Below are 20215 nucleotides of genomic sequence, written 5' to 3'. Positions count from 1 at the left end.
GCCAAAAGGCAAACAGTGAATTACAACGAGGGCGAGCGGAGCCGTGTTTGTACAAGGATATGATCCAGTGCTGAGAGGCCTTGTTCACAGCCAATTTCCGCCGGGGAGCGAAGCCTGCAGCTTGCCACGTCGACATCAGCTCACACCAACTCATCAGATATTTGGTCAAAGCTCATCACGGCGTTTCATGCGGGAATTTATTGATATATATATATATATATATATATATATATATATATATGTATATAAAGTGAAGGTGTTCAGCTTCATTATTATGTGGCTCTTATTTCCACAGTAAACTAAACTGTGAGAAGATTGCACAAACTGATCTGCCGTGACACACAGTATACTATAGAGCTTTTATTCTGCTCCTAACAATGCTGAGTGCCCGGCTCAGTGCACTTGTCTCACTATTGTGGTGGTTTTTCTTTCCAGCTGAGAGCTCACAGCCACTTAAAAATATATTTCAAAAAAAAAAAAAAAAAACGAAGAGTCAAAATAGAATCTCTGTGCACACACCAATGAAGGGCTGCAACATCCGTCGCGCCCTCTGCTGCAATCCTCCTCCAATCTAACTGCATGGAAGTGAGCTGGGAAGTCAATCAACACCTTTCAGTCTATTTGTTAGGAGCATTAAGAATCAGACGGCGTCGGTTATCACAGCGGGTCTGAACACTTTTCAAGCGAAAAACGGAAAACTTTTCTTACGTTTTGGGGGTTTGTTTACACATCGACGGTGCCGGGAGTCACTGAAAACGGCGTACAAGGTGGAACTCTTGGAAAATGCTCAAATTCCGTCTCCATGCAAACAGCTAAAATGCAATTCTTTGAAAACACTTGGGTAGAAACTTGATTCTTATTTTTAAACAGTCTGATTATGCTTCCATGTAAATGGGGAAATTAAACTTTGACGCTTTGTAAATGGGCAGAAATGTATTGTTTTTTGTTTTTTTCAAAACGCTCTGATCGTGTCTTTGTGTAAACAGTGGAAAATACAACTTTTTCAAAACGCTCTGACTCTTTCTCTGTGAAAACAGAGAAAAACAGAACTTTTTCAAAACGCTCTGTGTATATGGGGAGAAAAATGCTCCAATTACGCCTCGGTGTACTTTTTGAAATCACTCCAACTCTGCCTCCATTGAAATGGGGGAAAAGCTTTTTGAAAATGCAGTGTAAATGGGCGGAAACCTGATCTTTAGAAGATGCTCTTATTATGTCTTTGCGCAATTGGGGAAAAATGTTATTTTCTGAAAAAGCTCCGACTCCATCGACATATCCATGGATGAAATTATAACTTTTTCTGAAACGCTTATTATGCTCTGATATAAAGCAATTAAATACACAGAAAATATGGTTTTATTGGAGTTTTTTTTCCAGATTGATACAAAATTGAATAGAATCGTTGGCGTATTGTTTTAAGTGCTTTACCAGAGAAAATACACTGGTGTGCAGGAGTGAGCTGTCTGCATGCAGGCTGCTGCAGCCGCAGTGTAACAAAGACAAAATTGAACACAATTTTTATATGAATGCCTTCAGGTTAGCTGTGACTTTGTCTTCTAATCCCCCCTAACCTTTCATTCTGCAATAGATCCCGTCCTTGCCTTGTCACCGTCAGCCTCACATAAAAAAACTCCAAAAATATACAGACACAAAATAAAAGGAGTCAGCCTTCCCCTGCAAACAGAAAGTGATTCCAGTTTCAGTGGGTTTATTAGACTCACGTGGTGAGCAACCAGCGGGACTGCTTGGCCAGCCCCAGACAGGCCAGCAGGCAGATGATCAGGTCCAGGATAAGGAGCAGCAGGTAGGTGAGCCACCTGAACGCACACACGTGCACGCACACGCACGCACACACACACACACACACACACACACACACACACACACACACACACACACACACACACACACCAGAAAATAAGCAAAATATGACTTTTCCTAAAGATAAATGATACTTTCAGTTCCAACCTTGTACACAATACTTACCTTTTTTTGCCCTTCAGTAAACTGAAAACATGATTCACAATGCAATAGAAGCCACATTTAATTAAAAAAAAAAGATACTGTCATTTTTGTGGATGAAACTCATCGTATTTTATGCACCGTGTTTCTGTACTATAAGTCACTTTTTGGGGGATTTTTTTCTTAAATCATTTCAAATTCAAATATTATATATATATCAAAATACACTGGTGCATACCATCTGTGACCATGAGATGTCACTGTACGACAGCAGAAAACTGCTACAGTACCACAGAAAATCCTCCATTATTACTGTATTTGACTGAGGAAGCAAGAAAAACGTCTACAATAAGAAAAATGCTCACAGCAGAAGTTCAAGTAAAAACAGAAACGAGAAAGAATTCCGAATGCGTGAAAAATTTGTGTTTGTTTTTTTTAACTGTTACTGTGAATAAGGCAACAAAGAATCAAGGGCTAATTTCACAAACGGTTCTGGAACATCAGCTGCAGGACCAGGATCATTATTAATTACATCTGGTTGGCAAAAAATAAATGTTATGACACACCAGAGACACTGATGATGCTTTAGTCCTGAAAATACGGTAATCTAAACTCCTCACAGGAAGTCCAGCAGGGGGAGGGTAGTGAAGGGGGTCTCCGGCTCAGTGTGACCATCTGCTGACTGGACGCTGCAAACTGTGCAGATGGTCGATGATGAATGGACCCAAATCCATATGTGAAAATGTGTGTGTGGGTGTATTTCATCTCTTCGAACAAGAGTGATCATTGTTTCTATCAGATGTTATCATCTAAGTGAGAGCCAAGAAAAAAAATGTTATCTCCTCCATCAGAGACTTGGGACAGAGCGCTTCTATCTAGAGGATGCATGATGATTACTGCAACTGTCCCAATGTAAATACCTCAAACATATTTTTTTTTTTCTCCAAATTTTAAAGCGCATCGTATTAGAAAGCTGATTGAAATGTGGTTAAATCAACATGTCTGGAGGTTGATTAACCGGCTGCACAAGATGAGACCGGGGCCATTTGTCCATGTCTGCTCTGTGTGTTCCCATCGGCAGTGCTTTTCTTTCCTGCACGTGCATCACTCTGAGCACTTGTTCACTTTTACTTCCCGTCGACCTTTCCATCACACACACGTATCTTGCCCCACATCTCTCCCATTATTGCCCCGGCTCCCTCCCCACTCCCTGTCACGCTCTTCCATCTTTCCCTCTCTACTGTTCAGCTTCATTTCTCTCCTCCGCCTCTCTTTCCCTCACCCGAGCGCCACCTCCTCGTTGTTTCTTCTTCATTTCATCGTTTCTCCCTCCCGGCAGGGTTCAGTTCAAGGGCCACCGACATGGGAGGTACTTTGGTGACACTGCCACTGTCTGTCTGTGACATCTTAATCCAATTAAGGACTGCGGAAAGCGAGCATTTAGAGGAGGGGCCTTCACATGAGCTCAATGGAGGAGCCCAGTTTTGAAGGGTCTGATCTACGAAAGGTATAAAAACCCGATATAATGAAGGCACGTAGGAGACAATCCTTCTAAGGCGTACAATATTTTATGATTAGTACCGGTACGGTTTTTGCTCTTATTAACAGGAGGAGATTCTCAATCGAGAACATTTTCAAATCTTCATTTAGTTTGTTTTGCAGACAATCTGCCTGGACAGCATCATACAATTAAAACAGCTGCTCAATTCGGGTCGCTATCGCGTGAAATGAACACTGATCAGAGAGGCAAAAAAGCATGACGAAGAAAAAATAACCCATGTCATTGATTGGTCCAGACCGAAAGTGGAAATCCCGCCCCTTTAGCTGGCGGGTGGCTAATGGTTAGCTATAAGCAACCGGGATATAGATAGACTTTAGACAATGCCAATGAATGAGCAATGTTTCTACTTCCTCTCTGGTCACTGTTCCTTTCGGGCGATAATGGCCAAAATACACAGCTGTTGTCAAACCAAACCAAACGAAGGCGTGAAAATGTTTGGCACCCGGGACCATCCTGGTGTAAAAACACCCAAACTCTCATCTGAACCAAATGGCGCTGGTATGAACACAGTCTTCGCATATGAAGAGGTGGATGCAGTGGCCCTGATTTGATATTTCCCAAAGTGCAATGAATCGGCTCCTGCCATCAGTGTAAACAAGTGAGAGAAAATGAGATAGTCAGAGGAAGAATACTACGTTAAACAAGAGGTGAGCTTTCGGGCCTCAATTAGTAGGAATATGTGTCTATTCCTGGAAAGCATATTGTCATGTTTTTTGTGACTCGGCAGGGGAACACGACACACACTGTGAGCGAGTAAATACACCACCGCTGGAGGGAACAGTGCTGAAGTGATAAGTCCCATCAAAGAAACACACACACACACACATGCACACCGCAAACGGTTTGTGAAGGTGAGGCGTGATAATGAGTCCAATAAGTCCGGCCGCCTGCTTCTCGTCTGCCCACTCTATTAGCGGTGAGTTATCGGCAGTGCAGCGGAGTCACACTACAGATCAATACGAACACGCTGGCCTGTCCGGACAGAAACACCACTCACACAGCGCCAGCGCGCGGGAAACATTGGCCACGGGCCTGCTTCTGTTCTGAGACGATAAGAGAAGGAGCTTAGCAGTAATGAGACAATGCCTTGGATAATAGTTCTTAACACGCTCTTAGCTGCTCTATCATTAGCGGCTGCGCTCCAAAATGTCCGCTTGATGCAAGGATTGCTCACGATTTGATGCTTCTGTTTTTGAACTACGTCTGGCAGGGAGTTCCCACTCACATGCAACCATATTATCTTCTCCCATCCACTAAATACCATGTGATATATTCAGGTCAATACGCACACGTTTGAAGCCTCCGAAATCATCTATTCCACTGCAACTTTAAACTGCTCAGTAATTGGAGCTGTTATATAAACCTCGTAGCTGGAGTCTACTAGTCAAATATATTTTAATTTGACACTCATATATATATATATATATATATATAGCGTCTTGAAAATTGCACCTTGTATCAAACTCATCCCCATATTTTGTACTATTTACACAATGTTCCACATTACTATTCATACCTTCAGGAAATCAGGCCCTTAATTGCAACAGTAATGAGAAAGTTCATTGCCTCGCTGATTGTAATTGTCGGTAAAATAAAAAAATTAGAAAAAACAAAACAGAAGTTATATAATGAATCTAATCACAGTACCACTGCAATGAGGAATGTTACCGTTGGCGATGACATTTGTTCAGCGATCTTTAAGGAGACGGTTGTTGTCGCCGCAGCGTCACCCGCCTCACCTGTAGTACTCGACGTTTGCGGTCTGATCGGCCACCGTCGCCAGGTCCACATTCGCCTCCTCCCAGTCGGGCAGGCCCAGCAGCTGTTTGATCACGTTGTCCGCCATCTGCTGCATGAACTGCAGCGTCTGTACGTAGTCGCCGCGCGTGGCGAAGATCTCGTCCAGCCGCGCGAGGTGCTGGTGCAGCCCGCTCTTCATGTTGCCCATGGTGCCGGTCACCTGGGGGGGTCGGGTGGAGGGGAAGAGCAGGTTGAGACGAGTGAGAAGGGAACACCAAGCACAGAGGCTAAATACAGTCGTACGTATTTGAATCAACAAGATATTTATTTACGGATCGTTTGCTCGCATTAAACTTGATTTTCAGATTTTTTATTTTTTTTTAATACCGTTCAACGCATTCTCTGGTTTTTCTTCACAGTCCAGGTTGAAACCGCGGGTGAGCAAGTAATTCACGCCTTAATATTCAACAGCCCCGAGGGGATCAGACTATTTAAAAATATCTGCCTTAAAATGATTGAAACTACGTCTTTTCAAAGCGTCATCTAATATAGCTTCAAGCCTGTGAATGTTTTCAATTTTATTCTCTTTTACTTAATTTTAAATATAATAAAACGCTTTCTTATTTCAAGAAACTTAATTAGTAATACTATTTATCATCATCATGTTCATCATTGTAATTTTTATTATGCTTGTGACTGCCTCAGTAACAAGGCGCAACGATTACTATCTTAGGCGTCCGTTTAATTAAATTATTATCATTATTTTTCTCCTATTATTTCTGTGAATAACTATTCCTGCAGCGCTGGAAACACAGATACAATAAGCACAAAAAAAACAAAAATGTGTGGAACATTCAGGAATAGGTTGCTAAGACTTTTGTTAACGATTCGACTAACCGTTTCCAAATAAATCCCCAAAAACGTCAAAAAAAATGTCCCACATGAAGTGGATGGGAGAGGTACCTCATGGAGGAGATGATAATAAATCACAGAGATCAACAGAGAGGCGGCACACAAAGTTTCCTCTGGCATTTTCTTGTTTTAAGGTTATTATGCCACTATGTCAAAATATAATCGGGCTGTTTGTGGCACCTGTACGAAACTGTGTTTGATACCCTCCTTGCACAGTGTCGACAATTAATTAAATAAATAAATAAAATGCCACTTTGAGTTTGATTTCTTTTATTGCTTTGTAAAGCCTTGTAATTTGCCCTGTGTTTGAATGGTGCTCTATGAATAAAATTGCCTTGCCTGACCTTTGTGTCAAATCTTTAACATTGTACTTTATACTGTTGTCACGGCGAGATGGAAAACTGGGATATATAAGATTCCACCTGCTCAGACGTACGGAAGACGTTTCAAACGGCACCTTGCCTCAGTTAAGCGTTACAAAGCTGTTGGTATTGCCTGCAAACTGCAGCCACAGAAGACTCCTTCATTGAAACGCCAACAGCAGCACAACCTAGTTTTCTGTGGAGATATTCCTTTTTTTTTTTGTGGTTATCCTTCACCTTCCCTCTGAGTTATTTTGTGCTGACAGAAGTTTCTCAGAGCTGAGCAGAGAGAGAGAACAGATTTCTGCTTGGACCGAGTGACCTTGGTCAACTTTTTTTTCTTTTAAAGAAAGTATCCCAAAAGTCTGGGGAAGGTGAGACGAGTCCAAACGTGAGCAGCGATAGGGGACAATGTGAGAGAGCAGGAATACTGAGGGAGGCAGTTGGGGAAGAGGTCTATCATAAGTAAACACGGCAGCTTAGAAAAGAGCCAGAAAGTCCAGCGTCCAGAGGTGAAAGAGCTGCTGTTTTTCAGATTATTTCCCAAACTGATATCTCACTAATGAGACCAACAGTTTGTTTACCTGCTTAAGCAGTGTAATCATGCAGCCACTAATCCATTCCCACGGGCGGAGAAAGGTAGGTGGAGGGTAATCCACAAAGGAAAATAAACAAAACGACGGATTGACTGACTTTTTGTGACTTTTAAACCCTTTAAGCTGAGTAAATGTCTCAAGTATAAAAGCATACCTTCTTCTCCAGTTTAATTACTACGTGATTTGCTTAAAGGAGAATGCTGTTTACAAGGAAGTGGCATTCACGGGGAGGCATCCTGCTATTTGATCATTAAAAAGGGCAACAAATGCTCGTTCAGCTGTGGGTAGTTGGCATTCACGGGAGAAGCAACTCATATTGTTTGCTGAAGCTGAGATGAGGAGAGATTGGGTTGAATTAATTACTGCAATCCAATCGTTTCAATTTTGTTTATGTGTTGTACAAATACAAATACAACACAGCAAGCAGAGGAGATGGTGAAAACTCCCTTTTAACAGGAAGAAACCTGCAGGACCAGGCAGAGACCAGGCATTTCCTCCAGTTTCATTTCACCTTTGGAAGGAAGTGTTTGAGGCTAGTTGGTTACCGACTTTAAGATGTATTAAAGGGGTCCTATTATACAGCTTTTCAACACTCATGTGTCTCGGCAGTCCAAAAACAGTCATTTGAACATTTACTCATATTAGTTACATTCAGAATCTGCTGTGTCTGTGCGAGCTGGACTGGCTCTGCCCACACATGCCCATCGTGGGAAGAGGAGGAAGTACATCCTCTTGTGGTGCCATGTGCCAGAGCTTCCTAATTGTGGAAGGGTCAAAGGGAGGGCCCACCTTGATTGGGATTGGACAAACCCCCGATGACACTATATAGGGTTTGATCTCTGATTCGCTTGTTGGAGCAACACATTTTAAAAAAATTGAAACAAACCAGGGAGAAAGATGACAGACTTTCTTCACTTCTGGGGCATCATTCCAGGTATGGGGAGGATTATTACTGTTGGAAAACTATTAGAAAGTACATTTTGTATAATATGAGACCTTTAATTATATTATATTATTGCAGACTACTGGCTCTACTACTGATCACATCTGATGGTACTTTGTATTTTATCTGATCGCTGATCGATGAGTCTTCCAGCTCGGGCTGCACTGATGAAATCGCAGATTAAAAACAAAAAATGGGCATGTGTCTGATCCCCACCTCCTGTGCGAGAATCTTATCTCCAATGCCTGCAGAGACGAGCCAACCCAGCTAATCTCTCCTCCGTCTCGGCCTGATCCTCACCATGTAAGTGATTCTCACCGATTCCCAGTCGTCTTTATCTCAATCTGATGTTTTCAGGCTACGCAGACTCCTCCTCTGCATCAAATCCCTCACAAATAACAATTTACAGCAAAGTGTGTTCAGCTATTCTACTGTGATGTTCAATTCAATGTACCAGAGGGCAATCAACCAACAAAAAAAACCCCACAAAAAAAACAAAATCTAAGAAAACAGAATAAATGACATATCTGTGACAAATGACACAAATCTTTGTTGTATATTCTCGCCTGGAGTGAAGGGAACAGATCTAGATCAATAGGCATTGTGTGAAGATTCTCTCTTCCACGCCTTTATCTGGAAGTCCTAAAGCAGTGTTTGAATAGGGAGACACGCTGTTTCTCCTTGCTTTTTGCAGTGAACTGTATTTATGAATTCCGTTGTTCGCACAGGCTTCAAATCAATCTCACGTCTGCCGGGAAATTGAGTGTTTTCATTTCAGTGCAAACAGAGAACAGGAATAATTACTAATATTATCAAAGATATGATTTTTACCCAGAGTTTAAATAGGAAACCCGGGATTAGAAATGGACTCCACTTCCAGTTGCCTGCGTGTGACTCTGCAACTCTACAGACTATAAATACTAATTCCTTGGCTCGGATGCTGGAGTGGTGCTTCGGTCTTTAAGCCTGCCGGGGCCGGTTCAGACTCTCGGAGGAAGCAGCGTCGCACAGATGAGAGAAACGGGAGCATGAAAAACACAGAGAGAGGATGTAAGAGAACATCTTTAATTTAGGGAGCAAACCTCCCAGCGAGTGGGCGCCTCCGAGTTCAGGCATGTAATTGCCAGCCATGTTGTCAGTTTGTGGATTTCACTCTGAACTTTGGCACTAATTTCTTCTTCGTGGGACTTTTCAACTCGAGAGCGAAAAATCCAACAATTACTTTAAATTTTTCTCTTAATTCCTTGATAATTGAATTTTTTTTTTTTTTTTTTTTTTTTTTTTAAAGCAGGACAAGCTTAGGATAAAATCAAACTCTCTGTGTCTGACTGATGACAGAGGGGGTTTTAATCAATTAAAATTGAATGCAGGAGTTGGAGCGTGAAATGGAACATGGGTCTGAGGAGCCTCGGCTACTCAGTCACACTCAAAAGATAGAAACCGTCTTGGGCACTGTGCATCCAAGCTCGGCAGAACATTTATTTAAGAATATATCTTCTTCTCTTCAGGCAGACACTCGGCAGTCGCAGAGCTTTTAAGACTCTGTCCTGCAGGGTTGGGGTGAGGAGGTGAAGCTATAAATCAACACAAATCTCTTCTTTATGACATGATGAAGTGTTTATTTTGAGCAGAAGGGTTGGGGACCAAATGCATCTGGAAGCAGCTCAACAACTTTAAACCATCAGGTTTTATAATTATCAGAGAAGCCAATACCAATGGAAGTCAATGGAGCGAATCCCACCTGCCTAATGTTGTGTGGAGTTCATTTCGCTGACATGACAAATCAGCTTCAATCCACTGAAGCATTAACTCCAGAAAAAAAAAAAAAAACTTCTGAAGACTTGCTGTGGCGTCTAGCATGACATTAGCAGAGCATCCTTGTCGCTTCTGTTTGGGTCTTTAGCCGCAGCCCCAATATCATTTTCTACCCACAGAACTTATTTATGATGAAGCGATACTTTTGGTTTATCAGCAACTACAAAACAAACTGCATACTGCTGTAAATGAACGTTTGGATATTTTAGCCATATAAATGTGCCTTTTAATGGTGCTACATGTGAAAGAGAACTTTAATCAGTGTGTGTTCACGTAGGTTGCCATTGGAAACGGCTTTAGAGCTGCCTGACATGAGAGACTGAGACATGAGAGACTGTACACAATGTGCAATAATACTAAGGTATATGATATGCGTCGATAACGTCCAGAAGCATTCACAGTCTTTTTTACGAGATACGGACCACGAGATTCGGAATCCTTTCACCTTATCATTTTCCAGCTTTAGACACAATAACTTTCAAAACAAAGTCTGTTTTTGAAACTACCTAATCTACCCCACCTTCAAGAGATGATCAGCGTCAGGTCAGAAACAGGAGCATACTGATATACAGCAGTGAGCGGTCTCACCGAGCCACATGCACCTTTGAACACTTGATTTATTTCCACTGCTTGGCATTTAGAAAGTTATGAGTAAACACTGGATCTCCCGCTGGGGAAAAAAAAAACAACCATCGGTGCTGCAAGGCAACATCGATCGTTCCAGCAGTGTCAGAGAGCCAGACGCACAATAGATTCATGTCAGCGGGGTCGGATCGGGACTGAGGTGAGCATTTTTTTAAGAGATTGGCGTTCGCCAGTTGATCACAAACGATGGGAACAGGCGGGTGACAACAACGTATAGCAGTGTTTGCAACACTGTGGGGAGAATTAGGATGTAATTTCACAACTGTGCACAACTGATGATGTATCGTATTGGAGGCACCAGGTGGTCATATTTAAATCCAACCAGGGGGACAGTCCCATCAACAGCAGTGATCTGATTAATCAAGGGATTTTAACAACTAGTCCTAGTGAGAATACAATTGCGTGATTGACTCACTTATAGACTGATCAGCAAAAATATACATACACACTTTTTTTCAATTGTCATAAATATAAACTTTAGTGAATGGGCTCCGAAGCAGCAGCAACTTGTGAGATTGATTATCTGTGCCATAATCAGATTCTGTCTTTTTCCAACGTTATTACCAAACTGTTGATGGTGAAGTGAAGGAGGCTGAAAGGTTCGATTTGAATGCTCTGAACGAGATGGCAACAGCAAAAAAAAAAATGCTGAGCTAAGACTTCACACAAAGACTCCAGCTTACTCCAGCAAGACTCCAGTTAACCCCTCACCGTCACTGCAAATCCGACTTTAATGTCTAAATCCCGGGACTTATCTGTCTATCCCTGCTTGATACGATCCTTCCTTGTGAACAACAGCCAGCGACAGAGGGGAAGTAGCTTCAGTTTCCCATGTTGTGTTTTCAGAAGCCAAAACACACAAATCAAACTCCTGCAGCATGCATGTGCAGGATACAAAGGTTTTCATGTTTAATGTATGAAGTTTGTGGAAACTGCAGCTTATTAAATCTAATAACTTCTATCGTTGTTATGCTGCAAAAGTTTGGCGTCCATATTTAACCCTCTGTGGCCTGACCTTTGTTGAGTAGAAACACATCTCGCCACATTTTAAAAAGATGTGTGGAGCCGGGGTGAACCAACGATATAGTTCTGGGTAAAAAAAAAAACAACAAATAAAAAAACTGTCTTTGCTTTTGAGGATTCTAAATGGAAAATGCATACAGATTTAGAGAAAATTGATTCCAAACATGGTCTGATGAATCTGAACCATAAGCTCCCATTTATATTTTTCCCTGCCCTGGTTTCTTTCCCTTCTTTGTATTCTGCTCTCATCGCCCTTGAAAGCTTTACCCTTTTATTCATAGGAATTAAAAATGACAAAAGAAATGTAAAGACGAAAACCACTCTGCATATTTTTGTGTGTTTCCTGCATAAGTTAATTATTTCAGTCTTTAAACCCTCCCATGCATTATAAATCTTTCACTTGACTGAGAATGGTAATAAAATAAGCATGTTATAGTGCAAAGTCTGAAACATGTCAGAGCTCAGTGACACTGACCCAGAAACTCAGAAAACACCCACGTCCCAAAACAATACATTGTTTATTGTTGAAACACTGCAAACATTGTTTGTACAACAATGTATTCAAGGAAAAATGCAAAAACAAGCATTTTGTGTTTTGGGTGGGTTTATATAATAATGGTGCTCGGAGCCACTGAAAATGCAACTTTCTGAAAACGGCTGCCAAAGTGGAACTTTTTGAGAATGTCTCCGTCTTTTCAACAACACTGCAACTCATCTTTGTGTAAACAGCGGAAAATGCAACTTTTTGAAATTGCTCCAACTCCATCTCCATGGAAATGGCAAAAAAAAAGGAACTTTCGGAAAATGATCAGACTCTTTCTCGGTGGAGACGATGGCAATGTAGTTACTGCTCACACGCACTACTGCCGTAGTAAATGGATGTTCTGCACATGCTCACGAGATGACAATCAGAACAATGTTTCCTCCAGAGTGCGATGACTCCCAGTCCATATTCTCCTGGGACTTGGTAGTTTTATAGTTGACCACCACCATAATAACAATCGAACTTGGTGATTTTCAGTGCCTCTGCCACATCGGTTTCAAAACATTACTGCGTGAACGCAAAACATTTCTGAACCAAATACGGAAAGAACGATGCAGTTTCGTTTGAAATGTTGTCACGTAAATGGCGTCCAAGTCACAACCGCCCCGGCTGGCCAGACTCCAGAACGTCACTGCTTGCTTTCTTTCTCACCGCAAGTTCATAAACACATCATAAGCAAATATTCAATACCGAAACTAATCAAGAGCTCAACAGCAGCTGAAAGAGAGAAGGGGGGGAAAAAAAAGTATCTGCAGAGAATGAGTCGGACTTCCTTCTCCTTTCCTCCCCGTCAGTGTGAACTAACTCACCTCTGTTAGCCAAGCTAAAAGGCGTCTGTGTGGGGCCCAAAGGGCAGCGAGGCCTTGCATTGTCACCGGCTTCAATCCCGATTTCAATCCTGACTCTGCCAATCAGACGTGCTCGCAGCGCTCCCTGGTTCTTCCCAATCAAAGCGCTTTGTCTACGGGCTCATGGTTGATTAGGTGGGGGGAGACTGGGAACTGTGTGTGGCACACTGGGCTCTTTGTCCGGCGCCGAGAATTAGACTCCTTGACAGTCTATAGCGGCGTGCAATGAACCCACTCATGCACGAACACACATGAGATGCTCAAATAAAAGGCCACCATGTCCAATTATGTATTTGCACAAGTTCACACATCCAGGAGGAGCATGCGCACACACGCACACGCACACACACGCACACACACGCACACACACACACACGCACACACACAAAAAAACTATATGTTAATGATTTCTGCTCTCTTGCTAATATGTCTGAAAATAAAGGTGGCTAAGTGCTTTCTGGCGACTAATGCTGAACACTGTGTGAATACCAATAATGTGGTGTAGAAGCGCCTGCATTAAGGCGGCGCAAACGTCTTGTTAGCCCGCTGATGTGGAGTCAATCAAAAAGGCCAGCGTGTTTAACATCGCCCGGGCTGTTGCATATAACATGAGAACTAATCCCGAGCCACACATCCACCAATCACCCGCCATCTCACTTGCTTTTAGTTTGCATCATTCATTAGGCTAAGAACTATGATCCATTAAAATCATGAGATGTAACACATGCAAAAAAAAAAAAGCATAGAGAGCCGTGGGCTCGTAGCCCCCGAGCCAAGACTTTACTCCCAAGGCCGCGCCGAGTCACCGTGCTGAGTGGCTCACATACCGCCACATTAATCTCCATTAACACAGATGGAGACTTAATCCCCCTCTTCGACAACAAGCCACACGGAGTTTGTGCCTGAGCTCGCACGGCGGTGGCCGGGCTGCTGCAACACGATGGCCTCGCTGATGTCAGAAAACATTCATTCACTTCTGATCTGACTGCATTTATTTACATTGTCTGGCTGGAGAATTGTCCAAAAAGTGTGCAATGAGTGAGCAATTCTGCCACTTTTTTAGAGTTTTATAGGATCATTTGTGTTTTTTTTGGTGGTGATTCTTGTCTCTGATTGGATGGTTGTATTGATGAAGCAGTAATAACGAAATTTTCAATATTTCAGAGACTAAGGCCCCGTTTACACAACAACGCTTTCAAATGGAGATGGAAAACTTTCATATCATTTCTGGGTGTCCGTTTGCTCGGAGTAGCTGAAAATGGTTAAAAAGGATGGAACTTTTCAAAATCACTCCGACTCCATCTCCATGAAAATGCGGAGAAAACACAACTTTTACAAAGCACTCCATAAATAGAGTGTCACGACCCAGTCCATGGCATTTCATACAAATGTCCTCGCAATCACATTGTTATTGTTTACAGCGTATTGTTCTCTGTGTGCGTGGCTTTATGAAAACAACCAAAAGCGCCAACTCGCATCCTGACATGCTAACTACATCTTTTTCTGTGTCGCGGTCAGTTTGGTGGAAACGGGCCTCACTTTCAAAACTTTGCTGTGGAAAGGCAAAGCCTTTCCGAAACGAAAAAGCAGAAAAAACAATCATTTTTCACTTGAAACATTGCCAGGTCTTAAAGATATAAAGGAATAATTGATATTGGCTTAAGGTATGGTAAAATGATCCTTTTCCCTGCCGAATGCGCGTTTGCTCTGTGACTGGCTACACACCCAAAACAGTATTCTTTTACTGCTTGACCGTCCAGACTGTACTCACCCAGGCACAGGAGAACATGCAAACTCCACTGAAATGTGATGAATCTAAACGCTTCATTATGAACAGTGAATCATCCTCATCATAATAATGACTCCTTTCCCCCCCCCCGATGAAAACAAGTATTGATTACAATTACTTTGTGCTTTGAATAATGTATTAAGAGTGCTATTTATGCAACTACAGTACTTTAAACACGTACTGTAGTGCAGAGCTGCACTTTATATTTCCACGAGGGAGTTCAGTCCAGCCCATGCCAATAATCATCTTTACTTTTTTGTTCCCCGCGCATTGCTTTTGAGTCTCCAGTGGACATGGTGCTTTTTCTGAAAGCGTCACTGCAGGCAGATAAGTACTGAGAGAAATCTCTCACATCTGTTGGGAACAAAAACAACTTTTTCAATCTCTTTGAGTTTTGACAAAACAGCTTGTCTGAAATGTACAAGCGCATGACGGGCAGGTAAAAATAGAAGAGCATCACGGACATGTACCGAGCTGGAAAAAAAACAGCTCCTTGTTTTGAGCCGAAGCCACGGAGGGTGGGGGGACTGAGAGGAGAGCAGTGTGTGTGAGACGGTTAAAAAAAACAAAAAACAAAAAACTAAAACATATATATATATATATAAGACCATAAAAACATTTACAGGCACACAAAATCAACACCTCTGAGGCTTCTTTCTGTTTTCTGTGAAAATACTCAGAAAACTTGCTCGTTTTCACACGTCTGAGAGTTATGAAATCTAACCGAACGTTGTTTTGGTTTTTTTTTTCTTCACAAACATAAGGAGACAGTCGAAGCTCTGTGTTTCACCTACCAGACTGTCCACACCACCCAGCGTGTGATTGGCGTTGTACAGGGAGTAGGTCAACTGGTACACACCGTCGTTGGTCTCACTGTTGCCATAGAAACCCACACCAACAGCAACACTGCAAATGAAAAAAAGAAAAAAAAAAGACACGTTTAAGGATAGGCAATGCATTACTACTGATGTCCAACAACAAGTCAGGTTTTCAGAATCCAAACATCATTGTTTTTGGTTTTTGTAGATTTTGGAAATGCAGCTTTGCTCAAGGTTCACTGCGTCCGGCAGTTTGGGGTAAAGAGCCTTGCTCAGGGGCACACTGTGATGAACCATCAACCTCCACTGTCCCTGAACACCATTTAATGTGATATTCTGGATTGTGACTTCCACTTTGTGAGTATTTTTGACACACACTCATATTAAAACTGCTGACTCAGCATTTGCAATGTGCTTCTAATTCATTCAGAGAGAACATTAAAAGCAGACCAAACAAATACACAAGCAGAAACACTTATTCTATTTCTCATTCATGTCCAGACGGCATAAATCCTGAAATGTATTTTGGAATATTTCCCTTCTTTTGTCCAATTTGAAACCTGCTTCAAACACAAAGCACACAAAAAAACAGCACCTGCACAACAGTTTATAAATATTTGATGTCTCGTGGCCTTTATCATGAAGTGGTATCATTAATTTTTCCATCAAGCCTGACATTTGGACAAACATGAAAAAGTTAATGAGGTACTTTGGGACAACCTCTGAAATGTTATTCAGGCCGTTCAGGCATTTGCTGTGAATGGCAGACCTGCCGCGGGGACATCAAGCGTTTTCACATGCGGTTCAGGTTGAGCAAAATCTCATTGAGGTCCTTCTTCCGTGAAAAGACTTTCATGGCGCCCATTTACCCAAAAACATCCGGCACACTTTGTACTGACTCCAACTTCAGCACAAACGCTTCAGAGTCTGATTAAAAAGCTGAAATATCAATAATGAATCAACGACGGTGTGCAAAATAAACAAATATTATCCAAAGAAGCTGCAAGAAACTCTGTTAATTTCTGTGAACAACACGGTGAACCAGAAATTATACAATTCAGACTGTTGCAATGCATGTGCAGGATTCTCAACCCAGTTTTGCATATTCAGCCATCCAAGGATTTAATTTGTTGAGCTGGAGCGTCAGTACAAACAAACCCAACTCTCTTTTAAGTCTCCCTGAGCTTTTCCATAGACGCTGTCATACTGTGCAACCACAAGAGCAACATAATGTCTGCAATGGGAATCCCATCGTACGTCGGAAAACAGGCAAGATCATGCAGAGGAACAACTGTTTGATTTAGTTATAATGAAAATAAGCTATTAATAATCCAACAATCAAACACCCCATCCCATGAGAATCTCTCTGCTTAGCCAGGGCAACTTGATACAACATGGCAGCAGAGAGTTGAAGAGTGTTGGGTAACCGCAAACCTCAATAAGATTCAAAGATCTCTGCAAGAGATTCTCAACCGTCTGAACTCAGGGAAAAAAAAAAAGGAGTGACGACATTTCAAAATAGTTCCTCTAATCGAGAACAAAAGCAAAGAATATCTTCTTTCAGCAAAAAGAACCCAACAAAAAAATCAAATCGCAACTGCTTTGTCATGAAAAAGAAACACGAGAAGCAGATCACGTTTGCACAAAAGAAAAGAGGAGAATAAAGGCGGATTCAGACGATGCAGGAACAAAGAAGCTTGTTTCCTAAAGGTGGCGACAGCAAGTTGTCTCTGAGTATTTCACGTTTACAATTTTCTTTTCTGCATTAACCACAAAAACTTATCATTTCTGACAAGCCCCCCCCTCCACATGTGGAAACCACATGAGGAAAATAAAGGTCTCCCTAGATGATGAGGATGAGGAAGACGCTCAGCCCTTCGAGAGAGAACACATTTCTCAGGTTTGCTGAAAACGTAGACTCCATTTACGTGTTTCAAGGGAAAACGGAAAACATTTGTAGAATTTTGGGAGTTCGCTGACACGATAACAGTGCCCGGAGAGACTACTCCAACTCCGTCTCCAGGGAAACTGCGCAAAAAGTGCAACTTTTCTGAAACGCTGATACTGCACAAGCACATCATGGCCGTAGTTCTCTCATTGTCGGTGTTTATTGCGGGTTGTTCTTTGCACGCATGTGTATATGGCTTCATTACAAGAACAACTAACAACGCCAACTCTTGGCCCAACATGCTCACTGCAGCGTTTCTTCCGTGTGAAACAAACATCGTTTTCAAAACGTTGCCATGTAAATGCAAAAAAAACAAAAAAACAACCTGAAAATATATAAATCAACAGCAACCTCCAGTAGTCGTTTCCATATAAACAGACATTATAAACACATAACTTTTCTGAAACAAAAAAGCAAAAACTATGAATATTCACTGGAAACATAGATCTCAAGAGGACCTCTTAAAAGCTTTCAGCTGCTTGAAAATGCAAAAACATTCATATGAAACCAGCCAATTATGTTCGATCTATAATCTTCTGCACTTCAAGCTGAGCACAGGTGGAGCAGAACAACAGAGGCGACTTTCCTCATTGGAACACAGAGGATAAGGTCTCATTATCTGACCCCCTGCAGACAAACCTCCAGCACTGCAGGATTTACAGTAACTCTGTGAGAAAAGATGTGTGCGTGCACAGAGACAGCTCACAACAAATATATGACACATAGTAATGCGTTTCAAACAAATATAAGACCATATGTGGGGAATGGATCCAAGGCTTTGAATTTTCACACCTTCATTTCGTTGGGGTATCGTTCAAATGGCACATGGATCAAAGCGCCTGGAGAATGTCATGCAATTACAACAGCTGCTGGTAGCCTAGCATGTGGTGGATAAGCTAGCTAGCTCATGGCTAATGGGTAGCCACAAACAAACGCGAGATATATAGTCTTCAGACCAGATATCAAAGAGTGCTACAACTTCTTCCTCACGACGTCTTCATTCTGCTTCTTCTGATTTGCGCGCATGAGCTATGTTCATTTATGACCCAGAATGCATTGCACACTACGCCACATCCTCCCCCCGCTGGACAGATTGTTTGCGCCCCTTTTTATAAGCTTTCTGTCTGAATTTAAAGAATATATGAAAACTATTTCCCTCCTTCAAAAAACAAAATCATCCAAACAGCCACAATATATAACAGTATTTTTGATATAGATTAATGACTATTTACCCTTGTCTCTTCTCTTTTATTCATTTGTTTTATTCTTTATAAATTTTTTTGTATTTCAAATTGTATGTATGTTTTTTGCTTATCCCCTTTTGCATATTTGTAAAATGTACACTTCTGACTTGATGTAAATTTGTATCTTTCAATAAACAAAAAAAAAGGAAAGATTGTTTGCAAGTGAATGGAGATTCTGTTCGATTCTGTTCAGAGTTCTACAGTGCTCAAAGCCTCCTGGAGAACAGCTGGAGCAGCAACACATTCGTACCGTTTAAGCTCCATTTATTTCATTTCTCAGTGTGGAAATACATAGAAAACAGAATATGTCAGCAAGCTAATTACTAAACTAATGATATAGTTGGCAGCAAGATAATACTAAATATTTAAAAAAGGAAGATCATGAGAGTCAATTAAAAGCTGAAAAACTGATTATTCCATTGTAGGCGGGTTAAAATGAGATTTTTTGGGAAACCGGACAAAGCAAGATGCACCGACTAAGATGAGTCTCACTTCCTGCACCCACACACATCCACATTTAACAACAGGAAATATTGACTAAAGTTCTTCGTCCACTCATATCTTTAAATTCACATAACAACCTCCACATCAGATTCTCTACTTGAGCTCTCAGCTGAGAATCTGTCGAAGGAGGAATCTTTTTTTTTTAAGGGTCTGGGGTCTCATGAGAGGGAAGAAGGAGCAAGAGAGAAAAATCTTGCATATATTTCCTCGCCTGTTTTCACCCCCCAAAAACCCTGTCAGATCTTTTTATTCCGCTCCTTGAAGTACCCACCGTGTAATCGGAGGAGAAAGAAAAGCATAGATGTGAGTAGGCATGTAGTGAGCAGGAGTCTAAACTGTCACATTGAGGAATAAAAACTGGATAAAAGACAGAGAATGAAGGAAAGAAAAATAAAAACGGAGCCCACAGCAGAAAAGAGCCTCGAGGGGACTTTATATAGACTGTGACATGTTTGAATAGTTGACATTTTGCCCCAGAATGGCAGCAGTGAATCCCCTGAGATGACAAATACAGTCCAGTGACTCGGTGTTGGACCCTGAAGGCTCCTCCGAAAAGCCCCGGTCAAACACAAAAAGCCCCTTTTCTAAACTCCAGCTCCACTCACCACTGCTAAAAGGAATAAAAACATCCTGCCAAGCCAAACTGTGCTGTAAAAACACCATCATTATGTTCCATATACACCAGATAGATGCTTAAATAAAGCTAATTGCTACAGTTTTAAGTTGAACTGCATTGGATTAAATGCCTATGTCGATATTATGATTGTTTAATTTGAGTGTTTCGACTTTCTGATAGCCGGAAGATACATTTCAAATTTAATGCCAAGCCAAGGATAATTATTTCTGCTTAAATGCAGGCAGTACATAAGCTATTAAAGTTATTAAATAAAAAAAAAACTAAGAAAAAGACAAAACACACACACGCATTAGTTAATGAAAAAACTCAAGTTCGTTTAGAAAA

The 20215-nt window shown here is 41.5% G+C and overlaps 1 protein-coding gene across 1 annotated transcript in view; it reads right to left on the bottom strand.

The window, feature by feature from the left end:
* The window catches only part of ttyh2 (tweety family member 2), a 60150-nt gene that overhangs the window by 17811 nt on the left and 22124 nt on the right, over nucleotides 1-20215 (bottom strand). Inside the window, exons 3-5 of the mRNA XM_080517380.1 lie at nucleotides 15535-15646; nucleotides 5263-5483; nucleotides 1722-1817 (exon numbers count right to left, since the gene is read on the bottom strand). Coding sequence (XP_080373506.1) covers nucleotides 1722-1817; nucleotides 5263-5483; nucleotides 15535-15646 — 429 coding nt within the window. The remainder of the gene's footprint in view (nucleotides 1-1721; nucleotides 1818-5262; nucleotides 5484-15534; nucleotides 15647-20215) is intronic.

The sequence above is a fragment of the Blennius ocellaris genome (genome assembly GCF_963422515.1).
Source record: "Blennius ocellaris genome assembly, chromosome: 21".
NCBI lineage: Eukaryota > Metazoa > Chordata > Actinopteri > Blenniiformes > Blenniidae > Blennius > Blennius ocellaris.
This window is presented reverse-complemented; position numbering and strand designations above follow the sequence as displayed.